General features: G+C 34.1%; 1 protein-coding gene and 1 long non-coding RNA gene across 4 annotated transcripts; one reads left to right on the top strand and one right to left on the bottom strand.

Annotated features, from left to right (window-relative positions):
• The first annotated feature begins 1,842 nt into the window (after positions 1-1,842).
• Positions 1,843-4,363, top strand: LOC131016090 (uncharacterized). 3 transcript variants are annotated; one of them, XM_057944667.1, is made up of 6 exons: positions 1,843-2,202; positions 2,748-3,085; positions 3,164-3,265; positions 3,461-3,503; positions 3,636-3,830; positions 3,920-4,363. In XM_057944667.1, exons 1-6 carry the CDS (start codon positions 2,191-2,193, stop codon positions 4,166-4,168), a joined length of 939 nt encoding a protein of 312 aa, XP_057800650.1. In that variant the 5' UTR covers positions 1,843-2,190; the 3' UTR covers positions 4,169-4,363. The 3 variants fall into 3 exon arrangements, with proteins under 3 accessions (XP_057800650.1, XP_057800648.1, XP_057800649.1); XM_057944665.1 differs by having other exon boundaries at positions 1,844-3,085; positions 3,920-4,362; XM_057944666.1 differs by lacking the exon at positions 3,920-4,363 and having other exon boundaries at positions 1,861-3,085; positions 3,461-3,733.
• Positions 4,364-9,440: 5,077 nt separating this feature from the next.
• LOC131016145 (uncharacterized) lies at positions 9,441-10,424 on the bottom strand. The gene is made up of 3 exons (XR_009098868.1): positions 10,255-10,424; positions 9,682-9,764; positions 9,441-9,619 (listed from the first exon to the last, which is right to left on the bottom strand). It is a non-coding gene; the product is annotated as an uncharacterized LOC131016145 (long non-coding RNA).
• Positions 10,425-13,756: the final 3,332 nt, after the last annotated feature.

Raw genomic sequence — 13,756 nt, 5'->3', positions numbered from 1 at the left:
AAAATCGATGCACAAGATTTGGTCTTTATTCTTTATCTAAGGGAGTGGTCTCCATTGAGCTCTCCCCTATATAGGGTATGAGAAATGTTATGCTACACACCTTATGTGAGCACCACTCACGTTTAACCCCCCCTCGTTAGCATTATCTTTTTTGTTTTAGACATTTATTTTTATTCTAATACTTTATAAATCGTTATTAGGATCATTAATTTTATAAATGACATAAAAAATCAAAGTTTGATTTGTTCATATCCCTATATATATATATATATATATATATATATATATATATATATATATATATATAAATTAAGTCGGTGTTAATCTATATCTATATTTATATAAAGAAGGAGTTTAACGGAAAAATATTTAGCGTCAAATTTCTAACAGAATCATACTAATTATTTAACGGCTGTTAAGAGTAGTTTTAACTCACATATAATTAACTACATCCCACTAACATCGACCAACTTAAAAGATAACTATAGAAATTAAACACGTAATCTATATCCATATTCATATCTTTAGCGCTAAATCATTCTCTCTCCCACGTTTCTCCCCACTTCTTCTTTTGCTCCTTATATGCAAAATTTGAACTCTCTTCCCTAAATCTTAAACTTTATCCTGCTTTTCATATGCAAACCCAGATGAGTTTATTCTCTACCCTAAGTCCTAACTACATCAATGAATTTCAAAATATTACTTTAATTCTTCAATCGCCAACTGATGGAAAAACATCATCAATTTCCTCTCTCAATTTTTCAAAACCCAACTCATCCTCCCTATACAGAAGAAAACCGCTCAATCTCTTCTGATTAGTCGAAATCAATGTACCAGTAGTGGATCTCAAGCCCACCGGCAACAAATAAACGTATGTATATAAATTCACCACCGGCATTGCCTGTGAGAACTTGGAGAATCTTAATTTATTTCTCATTTTAGGGTCAATTAAACTTTTTATAGGTGATGATTTCCATATCTTTACAGAAGTGGAAATACAGGGGATTAAAATTCAAGTCTCTCTATTTCACGCTCTAAGTAAATTGAGTTTTGAACTCTTATTTTAGTTTTTTTGATTGAAATGTTAATTTATACGAATTAAGATGTGTGAATTAGTTGTGGAAGATACTCCAGTGTTTTGCTTTGTGTTACTTGAAGGGATTTATAATTTTAGAGAATTTTTTGTGATGATTAATTTCAAATGTATTCTTTATTCTTTTCTCCACAATACTTGCAATGTGGTACAGATCTTGGGGGAAAAATATTATGAGATTTGTCTCAAGTTCCTCTTAAAGATATGTTGAAGAAGAGATAAGCTAATGAGATACTATGAATTTTCGTGTTTGTCTTAAATATTTGAACAAAATTAAAATGTGTTGCATGTGAAATCTTACATGCATGAGACATTGTTAGGATGATCTGTTTTCTGGTTTATACTAACATTTTTTTTCCTATTGTGTTCTCAGATTTAATCACTTACTAACACAAGATGTTCATCCCCCTTTAAAGGAAACATGTATATTATGATTTGCATTGCCCAGTTACTTTTTGTTCCAACTATAACATCTAGAGATGTGCATGTTTAATGTTTGTACAAGTATGATGCAGTCTGCACCATCACTTAGAATCGAGAAAGAGTTATTAGTACGTCAATCCTATTTTTTTATGTTTAAATTTCTGTTAAGTGTGTGTGAGTGATATGTAAGGTTGTTTGGTGAGAAATATAAATTTATGTTGGTTTACTAAATTATATTTTTGGATTTTTAAGTAAATTTTACTGTCATTTTTATTTTATCAATATTTTTGTTTACTTACAAAATATTAGAAAACATATATTTTATAATATATAGTTTGATGATTAGCGTGCATGGCATGGGTGAGAGTACTAGTTTTGTGTATATATAATATAAATAATAATAAAAGCTTTTGAGGTGGATTGCTAAGTGCAAATCTACGCGTTAGGGTTCATTCCCTGTCTTCCAAATTCTTCCAAATCCATCATCTAGCTTTCTTTCCATTGATAAATTCTACTAGTTGTTTCAACGCAGGTGTAAACCACATAAGCTTGCTTCAGCGACCTTCGCCCCTCTTTCTGACGCGTTAGGGTTGATTCCCTTTCTTCCAAATCCATCAATTTTTGATCGACGATGAAGAATTCCGACGAGAAACGGCTTCTTGTGAAACGTATCAATGGAGAGTTGGGTACGTATCATTTAACTGCTCTTTCTCCGCGAGATTTATCTGAAATCCGCGAGGAAAGTTTCGACCTCCCTTTTCTGCATCAAACGGAGGATATTGATTTTAACTGTTGCGAGGGTTTGTTGTGTATCTACGAAGTTTCTGGCCATATTTATCTTTGCAACCCCACAACCAAACAGTTTCAGTTCTTTCCTACCGAGGAAGCCTGTCCATTTTTTAAGAATAGCACCACGTTGGTTGCTGCTTGTGTCTGCTATGATTCTAAATCTGATGATTACAAAATCCTAAGAGTTATTAAAAGTATTAACCGTAGGACGTACGAAACTTTTGAATTGTATTCATTAAGACAGAATTCTTGGACGGAGGTTGGGAGTCCTAGGCGAGAAGGTTGTTATCTTAATAGTTTTAGCGCTATACCTGTTGGAGGTAAGTGTTATTGGTTTGTTGGGGATTGTGACATGGTTGCATCGTTCGATTGTATTGAGGCAAGCTTCTCTTACTTTGATTTACCACCAAACTCTGATCACTTTTACTGTGAACTTGTCCAGTTTAATGGTGGAGATTCGTTAGGTGTTGTTCGCATTAAAAATTATGAACCCGGTCATTACTATGAGCTTTGGGTATGGAAAGAAGATTTGTTGCTCTGGAATAGAGAGCTTAATGTCTCTCTTGGTGGTGCTCTTACTGGAGCCCAGGGGACTATATACGGTTCATTCTTCTTTCTTCGTGGAATAGCTGGCAAACCGGATGAGCTCACACATCGTCTAGTAGCTTACGATTGGAATAAGAAAGTGTGCATGGAACTTGGTATTTATAATTCTGACTTTCGAACCGATGTTCTCTGTTATGTTGAGAGCACCGTTGTGCTGCCCCACTCAATCTGTGGGTATGTAGGCTACCATTCTTTCTCTTAATTCATTGTTCCAATCATATTTGACTAAACATGATGGATGTGTGGGTGCAGATCCGGCTTTCTTAATAATCCTTGTGTTCCTTTCGTCAAGGACAAGGACGAGGACGAGGACAACGTCATGAAGTTGGCTCTTGATGATTTTTATAAAAACGGGTACGTTTTTTTGTGGATATGTTCTGATCCTGACATTGTACAAATGAAACGGGAGGACTACATAAAGATGAATTTTGAATATATAGGTGATGCATGCATGGTATTATATTTGTATAAAGTTAGTTTCTTAAGTAGCACAAATTATTTGTGTTTTAGATTAGTTTTCTTTTACTAATTAAACATGTGTGACTGTAGTTTTCGCATCCTTAATGATATAGCGAAGGAGGAGGAGAAGCAGGTATTCTAGTTCAAATTTGTTTTTTGGTTCATTCTTTTGAGTTCCCACACACCCCGTTTGATGATAGACTGACCGTTTTATGACAAGATTCTAGGAAATTCGGTTTGAAGATGTTAAAAACATGTGGTGCAGGTTGAGACAAATGGGAACGTGCCATCTGTATATAAATCTCCCGTTTATGTATATAGGCAGTCTCCTTTTGACCCATACAAGGCTATTCGTCCCAATGTAGCTGCAAAGATATTGTGTGAAGGTGGGGTTAATATGGGGACTGGCGAACAGCATTCTGCATCAAGTATTACAAGTGAAGCTGCACCGACTCCCCAGGTTACAATTTATATTTTGTTTCATAGATTTAGTTTCTATATTTATTCTAGTAATTTCTTATACCTCTCCTGCACAAAATTTCTTTCTAGATTATAGGCCCTCAAGGATTGGAGAACAAGGGCCAATCGTCAAACACATCCCTACTCGATGGCGAGTGCATTTTGCAGAGAAAGGGGGAAGCCAAGCTTCACTCAGTTGATGAACTTAAAATTAGCATATTTTCAGTTGAGCCGGGCTCAGGGCATACTATGGCAGTAGAGATGGTAAATGATGTCACAACTCCACTGGATTTGAGCAGGTGGAGGCCAACGGAGGAGGTTACATGTAAAAAATGTTAAGCCCAATGTGCTGAGTGGGAGTGCTTCTAATGATGAGAGTTGGTCCTGATAAATCAAAGAAGCAATTGGCTGATGAAAAACCTGATGCACTAAATATCTCTACAGATCGGTGTAACAGAGTTGATTTTCAAGTGGAATATGCAAAGGCAAAGTTTTTCGTAATCAAGGCACGTACTAAGAATTAGGGGTGAGCAAAAAATCCGAAACCGAATAATCGAACCGATCCAAATCGGAATTTTAAAATATGTTTCGGTTTTTTCGGTTTTTTGGTTCGGTTCGATTTTTTTTATAAAAAATTTCGAATTTTCGGTTCGGTTTGGATTTTTTAAAACCGAACAAAACCGAAAAACCGAATTATATATATATATATATATATAATATTATAATGATAGTTTTATAATATCTAACTTCTAATATTTTTTTAATTTTATAGTTTTTTTTTGGAATTTTCGTTTTTTTTTTTAAATTTCGGTTTTTTCGGTTTTTTTTTCGAAAATTTCGGTTTTTTTGGTTTTCTTCGGATTAATTCGGTTTTTCGGTTCGGTTCGATTTTAATTATAAAAATTTCGGTTAATTCGGTTCGGTTTGTTCGATTAATTCGATTCGGTTCGGTTTTTTTTTAAAACCGAACTAAAATATGGTTTGGTTTTAGCAAAAACCAAACCATATAACCGAATGCTCACCCCTACTAAGAATGATGTGTGTAAGAGTATTGTAGTAGCCCGCTCTTTTATTATATTTAAATCCAGTAATACGATAATTATTATTTCATCTTTCAGTAAATCAAGCCCAGTAATTATTTATGATTTAAATTCAGCTTATGACACTGGATTATATTCAATTAAGCAGGATTATTATTTTATTACCAAGTCAGTAGCTTCGCGTAAATAAAACCGCGATGAGAATTATTGAGTAAACCAATAATTATTCATTTCAGATTCATAACTGACTTAGCTAAGTCATGTTATTTATTAATCACAGTAGAATTATTTTTCTATTTTTATTATTATTTCTTGAGTCGTGAATTTATTCCGGCTTGTGAAGAATTAAATCTACGTTATTAATTTAGATATTATTCCGTGTTTTAAATTTAGCACGCCATGCTCCCTCAGCCACTCTATTCTCACCCGTGCTTAGCTTTTCTTTTCCACTCCTACATAGTCAAAAAGAATTCAGCAAATCTCCTAGGATTGTTGAGCGTACTATTCATCAACCACGCTCATTAATCTCAAGAATGTCAACAGCAATTAATGCTCCCTCATTAATTCTTCAACCACGCTCAACAATTTAGCCGTACTATTCATCATCTTTTCACACTAATCAGCTCTCCTTAAGTTCAGTATAAAGCCATCCTCATTCACCCTCTTCATCACAGCAACAAATCTACTCCTTCCATCGAGAAATCACCAAGCATAATCTCCTCATTCCCATTCCACAAACGTTCCTAGCAAAAAGAGGAAAGACTGCACTGCTCTTCATCATTCTCTGCCAAAGCATTTTCAAGTATCAGTTCATTCAAACAATAACCAACCAACAAAACCATTCAAGGTATTTCATGCTATCTTAGTTCACTCTCTTCATATACATATATCATATCTCAGTAGAGCATGCTTCATATATTAGAAATGCAGTAGATAATGAGCATGATTAATTAGTTACATGGCACTCTGTATTCACAAGCGAATAGAGAAAGGAACACCAGAACTTATAGAACAAACACAGCCTTTTACTTAGCACAACAACACCTATAATTCGTAGAATAAGAGGAGAACGAAACTTGAAAAACTTAGCTTTTAAACAACGAGGGACGCGGCCCTATTCAGTCGGGCCGAGAGATGACTAGAAATGGAGGAGAACGAACGAGGCGGCGCCAACGTGTGCTGCCGTCTCTCGCCATTAACCGAACAGCAACAATAGAGCCGAGAGATCATGGCTCGACCCTTGCCTCCGTCATGTCGGCACAAACGTGTGCGTGAGAGCAGTGAGCGGCGACGGCCTCCCTACAGCAGCGGCGTTCGGTGCTTGGCAGCAGAAGTCGGCGGCCAACTCCAGAACAGCAGAAGTCGGCGGCCAACTCCAGAACAGCAGCAGTCGGCGGCCAACTCCAGAACAGCAGCAGTCGGCGGCGGACTCCACGAACAGCAGCAGTCGGCGGCGCTTCCACAAACAGCAGCAATCGGCGGTGGCCTCGTCGTGAGTCGCCGGAGCAGCAGGAACAACGGCGCTGTAGTGAAACGTTGAGGAGGTGACTGACCGGCGGTTCTTCGCCGGAGGAGATCCGAGAGAGTTTGAGAGGTGAGTGTTTGGGTGGTTACCGATGTATGCGAGGGAGAGAGAGATGGTTTCCGGCGATGACTCGCCGGGAAAAAGGACGCCGGATGATGGGGAGAAAAATCGAACGAGAGAGAGAGAAGAGTGAGCAGCGTTTTTCTTGATTGAGAGAGAGCCGAGTGTTTTTGATAAAAGAGAGAGAAAGCTTTGATAATTTTGAGAGAAAAAAAAAAGGTGTGTGCATGTGTTTTGTTTTGAATAAAGAGAGAGAGATGATGTTGAAGCCTCGGTTTTGCTAAATAAAAGAGAGGGAGAAGATTTTGCTTTAATAAAAGAAAATGGATATGTTGATGGCATGAATTATTAAGAGTGAGGAAGTGTTATATATTTTAATATAAGGAGAGAGAGGGAACCGAGATAGTGGGAGAGAAAGAGGAAAATGTTAACTTTAATAAAAGATAAAAGATAGAGAGAGATTTGATGAAGATATAAAGTGTGTGTGTGTATGTGCGGTGAATTGAGAGAGAGAGGGAGAGTTAAAAAAAAAAAAGTGTGTGTGCATGAATGATTGTTGAAAGAAAAAGGGAGTGAGGTTGGACCGGGTTTGGGCCGGGTTTGAGCCGGTTTGGGCCGGATTTTTGGGCTTTCTCTTTGGGCCTAGTTTATTTTATTTGTTTGGCCGGAGATTAATTCAATTGGGCTTTGCTTATTTTATTTCCATTGGGCTAATATATATATTGTTTGGACTCTATTATTTTTATAAATGGGCTCTTATTATTTATTTTGATTGGGCTTCTATTAATTGTTAATAATGAATTTATTATTTTTATTAATTGAACTCCTACTATTTAATTGATTAAGTTCAATGAAATTTATTTAGTTAAGCCCAATGAGATTTATTAATTTAGGCTCCATTATTAATCCTAATTATTTTTAATTAGTGATAAATTTTTAAGACTTACTAATCATTAATTAGTAAGTAAATTAGATTATTTTAAGATGAGTAGATTATTAAAGATTAATAATCCGTCCTCATAAGACGAGCTTTAATTCCTTAAATAGGATTAGCATCTCATAATTTAATTAAAGGAATATGAGTCATGCATAATCATTTCACGCATCCTCATTTATTGAGATTTTTCGAGAATTAGAATCTTATTTTATTTTCTCGGATGAAAGGTCAAGCACCAGAGTTAGAGCTAAACCGTGAGTCTGCTATTCAGGTGGGCTTTCTTACGTATAAACTAAAACCATATAGTAGAATTGTTAAGACTTTATGCTTATGAATTTAAATGATATTGTCAATGCCTAAATGCTTTATGTTTTATTATTAATTGCCTATCTGATGTTAATCGAATTCGGATTCTGGATGGGACCGCAAATCCCTTCGGAATTAGTGTACACCCTTGTGATCGTGAGTCATCTAGCGGGTTGGCCGATCATAGTGTCCGTAGAGGGAGGCCTCCCTCTCGGCACGAGTTACTGATATGGTGATTAATGATATAAAATACCTGTACAGGTTATTGATGAAAGAAATGATATTATTTTTGGTAAATACGAGTCTTTAAAGGAAAACCCTCGTATCTTACTACTATTGAAAGGCTTGACAATAAAATATTATGCATGTATATAAATTTCGGCAAGTGTCCACTAAGTACTCCCGTACTTAGCCCTGCATGTATTTTTAAATGTGCAGGTTGAGCTGTGATCGAGGATGTAGTGTGCAAGCGGAGCTTTTGTCGATCTAGGATGAGTACCTCAGAGTAGAGTATATGTCTTCATACATATACTCAAATTGTTATTCCGCTGCGAACACTGATTTTGCTAAAGACATTATGTTATCTTGTCAAATAATATGTACTCTTTGATTTAATAATGTACTCAAACTCGTTGAGTACCTCTTTTGGATAATATTATGTACGGTTCCTTTTGACCTTCGTTAAATTCTAGTTAATTTCAATCGTTTTCCTTATACAAGTCGAGTCATCAAGAAGCTAAACATGCCCATTTTCTAATTCCGCTCCTAATTTCCCTCCCTTAGTCGCGGTTTTCCCGAATTTGCTATCCTTAGCAAGTGCGGTCGTGACAAGTATCTTATATGAGATGTGGTCATCCACTTCCATTGGAAAAAAGAAGCTTGCGGCTGCAGTCCCCTTGGGATAACCTAGTGGTTGGAGTGGTTGTCTGTTGTTCAAGAGGTCACAGGTTCGAGTACTCTCGGCCACAATAACCACTAGGTGGGGCCACAATAACCACTAGGTGGGGTGTGTGTGTGGTTTGTATTATTTATAATGTAATTTCATCAAAAAAAAAAAAAAAAAAGCTTGCGGCTGCATATAAAGATGCCAAGAGAATGGCTGCTGGAGATTCCATCTTCCTCTTCTTTTCTCTCAGTAACCATTTTCTCACAATATACTTAAAGGTTTTGAAGCTTTCAATTTTTCTGTCGTTGATAATGGAAGAAGAAGGTAATGATTTTTTCATTTTTTTTTTTTTTGATTTATTCGCCTGTTGTAGATTTTTATTTTTGTATAGTTTTTGCTTATTATTTGTTTTATATTGTGATTTTACGTTGGGTTTTTTGCTTTCAGTTAATTATAAAGTTGCTATTTGTTATGCATTTATTGTCAAAACATTGTTAACAATATTAATCTTTTTTTCATTGGTATTTTTTTTTTATTATTCAAAAAATTCGATAATATGAACAGGATTGATAATTTATTGAATAAACATTACAATTCAATGAATAAGTCCCATAAATATTTTGAATAATCGCATAATTCAATGAATAAGTTCCATAAATATTTTGAATAATCGTATAATTCAATGAATAAGTCCGATAAATATTTTGAATAATCGTTCAAAGAATATGTTGTTATTTATCACTGAATAATCATTATCCAATAAATTAATGTATTGAAAAATCACTAGTACTATTTTAATATACATTATAATCGAACAAAGTTGATCAATTTAATGAACAAGTGTTGTTAGTGTTTTGAATTTCAAGATTTTGCCAAATCCAATAGCATTAACAGCTCTAAGTTGGGCATCGTTGAGATCACGTAGCCTCTTGTAGTGTGCTTCTTATGTTTAGCTGTGGATAGTTGTCTTCCTCGTCATTGTTGTTATCCGCTATGCTTTGCATTTGATTTCTTTTCTTGTTGCTACTGCATTTAACTGTTATGTACATTATATTAGTAATGTAGTTTATTTATACAAACTATAGTATTCGTCATTACCTCTCTTCTTTTGTGTTTTTTTGGTGTAGCAGTTCTGTCTTTTGGTTTACCTTGGGTAAGCATCGGTGGTACATCTTGGAAATCTGCATTTATTGGAACAATAGTAATGGCATGGTACAGTTTGTGTTGATAATTTCGAATAAAGACTCTTTTTATTCAAATATATTGCAAATCAGATTGGAATAAGAGTAAATCAGTTGATAATTAGTTTCGAATAAAGAGTAAACCAATTTAGAATAATGTTAATTAAGTTTCGAATTAATGGTAAATCAGTTTAGAATAAATAGCAAACCAATTTTGAATGGTAAATAAATTCATAATAATGCTAAATCAGTTTAGAATGAGAATTCTAAATCAGTTAGAATATTGTTGTATTAATTTAGATTAATGTCAACTAAGTTTTGAATGAATGGCAAATCAGTTTCGAATAAATAGAAAAAAATATTGAATAAATTTAGTGAATATATACCTATTGTTATTCGAATGCATGGTAAGTCAATTTGGATATAATTGTATTAATATTAAAGAAATCATTTAGAATTTTTATTCTAAATGAGGAGTGAAAGAGAGTACCATCATCACATCAGTATTGGTGTTTGATGATTCGCCATGTGTTGTTTTGTTCTTTTTGGAGCTTCGAACTGCAAAGTATTCTTCATAATAAATTATTATTATTTTTTATGAATAATGTAAGCATAATTATAAAAATCTTAGGAGTCAGTGCAATACCTTGTAAGCATTTCTCTTTATGCAGCAGCATTTAAAAGCGCACCATTTCACAATGTATTAGACATGAAAAATGAATAAAAATATTAAAATTTCGAATCAATTGGAATCTAAGCAGTAAAACAAGATCGAATTGGAATCTAAGCAGTAAAACAAGATCGAATTTTCACTTTATCTCGGTTTCAACTACTATTAAAAAAAAAACAAATTTCATGTTTCAGTGAAACCCTAAGATTTTCACATTTAAAGTAATTGTGGGCTTATTTAACTACTAAAAAACAAATGAACAATTAACAATCTCTAATACTGTTCAAAAATTTAATTGTGTTGTTTGTGTAGAATTTTTTCTCAAAAAGTTTCGAACACACCTTTGTCGATGTCGTCTCCTTCTCTTCCAATGTCGAAAAGCTTTTAAATCTTGCAGAATTATAGAGATTCCTCCGATTTTCTATTCGAACTCGCTGTTAAAAAATTTGAATTTTCTGAACCCTACACTAGAGAAGTTGAAAGGCGGACTGGGTGGGTGAGATTATGGAAGGAGTAATTTCCGGAACCACCCGATTTACCTTTGTGGTGAATACCCTCCTTCCGTATTCAAAACTTATTTATTTATGCATTTTCAGCTTTTTTTATGGTTTTTTTTATTGTTCGAATTTAATAGCCACCGTTGGATTAGGTAGATCTTAAGGCTTAGGATTATTCTCTATTCTCAACTTAGGGGTTATTCTTTATGGATCCTCCTCCTATATATATATATATATATATATATATATATATACTCCTATATATTATGTTTTCATGAGCTTGATTATGGGATTTCCCTTTATTCATGTACTGGTATTGACTGATGCCCTTTTCTTCCTTCCCTTTGTGGAAACCAGGTTAAAGCAAGTGGCCAATTCTGTGGTATTGCAGAAATGACTGGCCAAGGGGATTTATACAAAAATATGAATTCCCCTACGCCAAATACATGGATTCTAAGCTTTCCTGTAAAGTGGCACATCATAAAGGATTTGTCAAACTCAAATTTTAGGCACATCAGATTGGAGAACAGGTCAGTGACTGACTGCAGAGACACACAAGAGGTATTTATAATTGTATTTTCTTTGTCCTATGTCTTCATTATGTGGAGAAGATGTTCTTTTTTATTTTGAGTCTCTCTTCAGATAAGCTTTGAGAAAGGTTTGGAAATGCTTAACATATTCAAGGGCCATACGTCAACGACATCCCTACTCGATGGCTTCAAAGAGTGCATTTTGCAGAGAGGGAAGCCGAGCTTCACTCAGTTGATGAACTTAAACTTAGTGGATTGAACTGGGTTCAAGATGGTTAATGTTGACCTTATGGGCCCAGTTCCAATCTCTCGTCGGAACAACTCCACCGGATATGAGAACTCTCCTCCATGAGCAGGTGTGCATCAGAGGAGGTTTATGACGACGCATGAAGGTGGATTTGGGTGGTTTGTGTTTTTGATTGAAATATTGTTGACAAAGTCCCCAGGGAGCTCTGTTTCTGTATTGTATACTTAAGCTGAGGTTGCTGCTACTCTTTTATTTCCATTTAAGCTGAGGTTGCTGCTACTCTCTTAAATTGCTTCCAGTTTGTGTTGAAAATATTTTTTTTCTTCATATTTCATTGTTATTATTGTTTCTTTGAAGTAGTGATAGTGGATATGTTTATAGTTGACAGTTTCACTCCGTCTCTTGGGAAAAAATGAAAATGTCCCGTTCCACGAATCATGTCTTGATGATCAAGTTCCACGTTCATTTAGCAAACAAAGCAGGTTATTTGATTAAAGTAAGATCAGAATGAGGCATACTCCTATTGCAGTGTCAACAAATTATAGGTAGATGTTGTGTCACCGGTGATAGTAATAATATGCTAAATCTCCAATCGAATTATTATTGTTGTCATCCTTCAATCGAACTCATTGCACCACTGCAATTTACCTGCTATGAATTTCTACTTAACCAAGATATTTATAGGGTTTACACTGAAATTCAACTTATTCCTAATTAGGGGTGGGACGGTACGGTATACCTTATTAAATCGACCACATTACCTTTACCTCCGGTATGGAGAAAATTCATACTTTTACCTACGGTATACCTTAGTTCGATATACCTTAAGTACGGTATGGAGAATATATAAAACCTTTATCGTACCTTTATTTCGATATACCTTACCGAATTTCGGTATACCGTACTTTCACGGTATACCGCACTTTAACGATATACCAAAATAATCGGTATTACCGAAATCGAAAAAATTCAATCGGTATACCGCACTTTATATTCGCATACTTGTATGCATTCATGTAATACATAGTAAATTATATAAATGTTATAAGTTACATATAATTTATATGTTAGACGTAATATTATTTATAATATAATACTAATATTATAACTATGCTATTATATATGTAACTATTATAAGTTAGATGTATAATCTATTGTAAAACAATAATTTTAGTTATATATTATAACTATACTATAATATCAAAATAAACAATTTTATTGTATTGTATGACTTATACTATATACTATATTTTATTTGTTTTTGAATCATTTGATGATATATATAAATTTATAAGTTATATAGTATATAGTATATACTATATAGATGTTATAAGTTATATGAGATTAATTTAAGATATAATCTAAGTTATAATATAATATCAATATTAATTATAATTATGCTATTATATACATAGATGTTACACGTCAGATGTATAATTTATTGTAGAACAATAATCTTAGTTATATAATATAGAATATTATATTATAACTGTGTTATGATATCAATATAAATAATTCAGTTATATAAAATTATATAACTTACATACTATATTATATTTTATTCACTTTTATATCATTTGATGATATTTATTGTCACACCCCAATTCTTGAAAGAATACAATCCTTATTGAACCCGAAGAAGATGACAAGTCGGGCTAGTCCCCTTTGGATCACAAGTTTTGTTTCATGCTTCTAACAACCGACATTCATTAGCATAAATCTAGGAGTTAAGAGTCTAAACTCGATCAGGGATATCATTTAATATTTAACATGAAGGTCTTAAGTTGATAAAACAAAAGACAGTTAAAAGCTAGTGTTGCAGCGGAAGTCTTAATAGAATATTGAATCCTAGCCTCAGCTCCGTCCCGTCAGCTCCGGCCAACCAACCTGAAAAATATTTGAAAGTATTTTTGGGCTAAGTACTAATGTACTCAGTGGGCATGCATTTTCTGAAACATTTCATATTTTCGTAAACACAGTTTATCCAATTTACTTGACATAACTTAGAAGGTTTTAAATTGAAAGAACTTCTAAGCATGTTAAAACAT

This window comes from Salvia miltiorrhiza, chromosome 3, assembly GCF_028751815.1.
Source record: "Salvia miltiorrhiza cultivar Shanhuang (shh) chromosome 3, IMPLAD_Smil_shh, whole genome shotgun sequence".
Lineage (NCBI taxonomy): Eukaryota > Viridiplantae > Streptophyta > Magnoliopsida > Lamiales > Lamiaceae > Salvia > Salvia miltiorrhiza.
The sequence above is the reverse complement of the archived record's forward strand: the minus strand, read 5'-3'. Positions and strand labels throughout refer to the sequence as shown.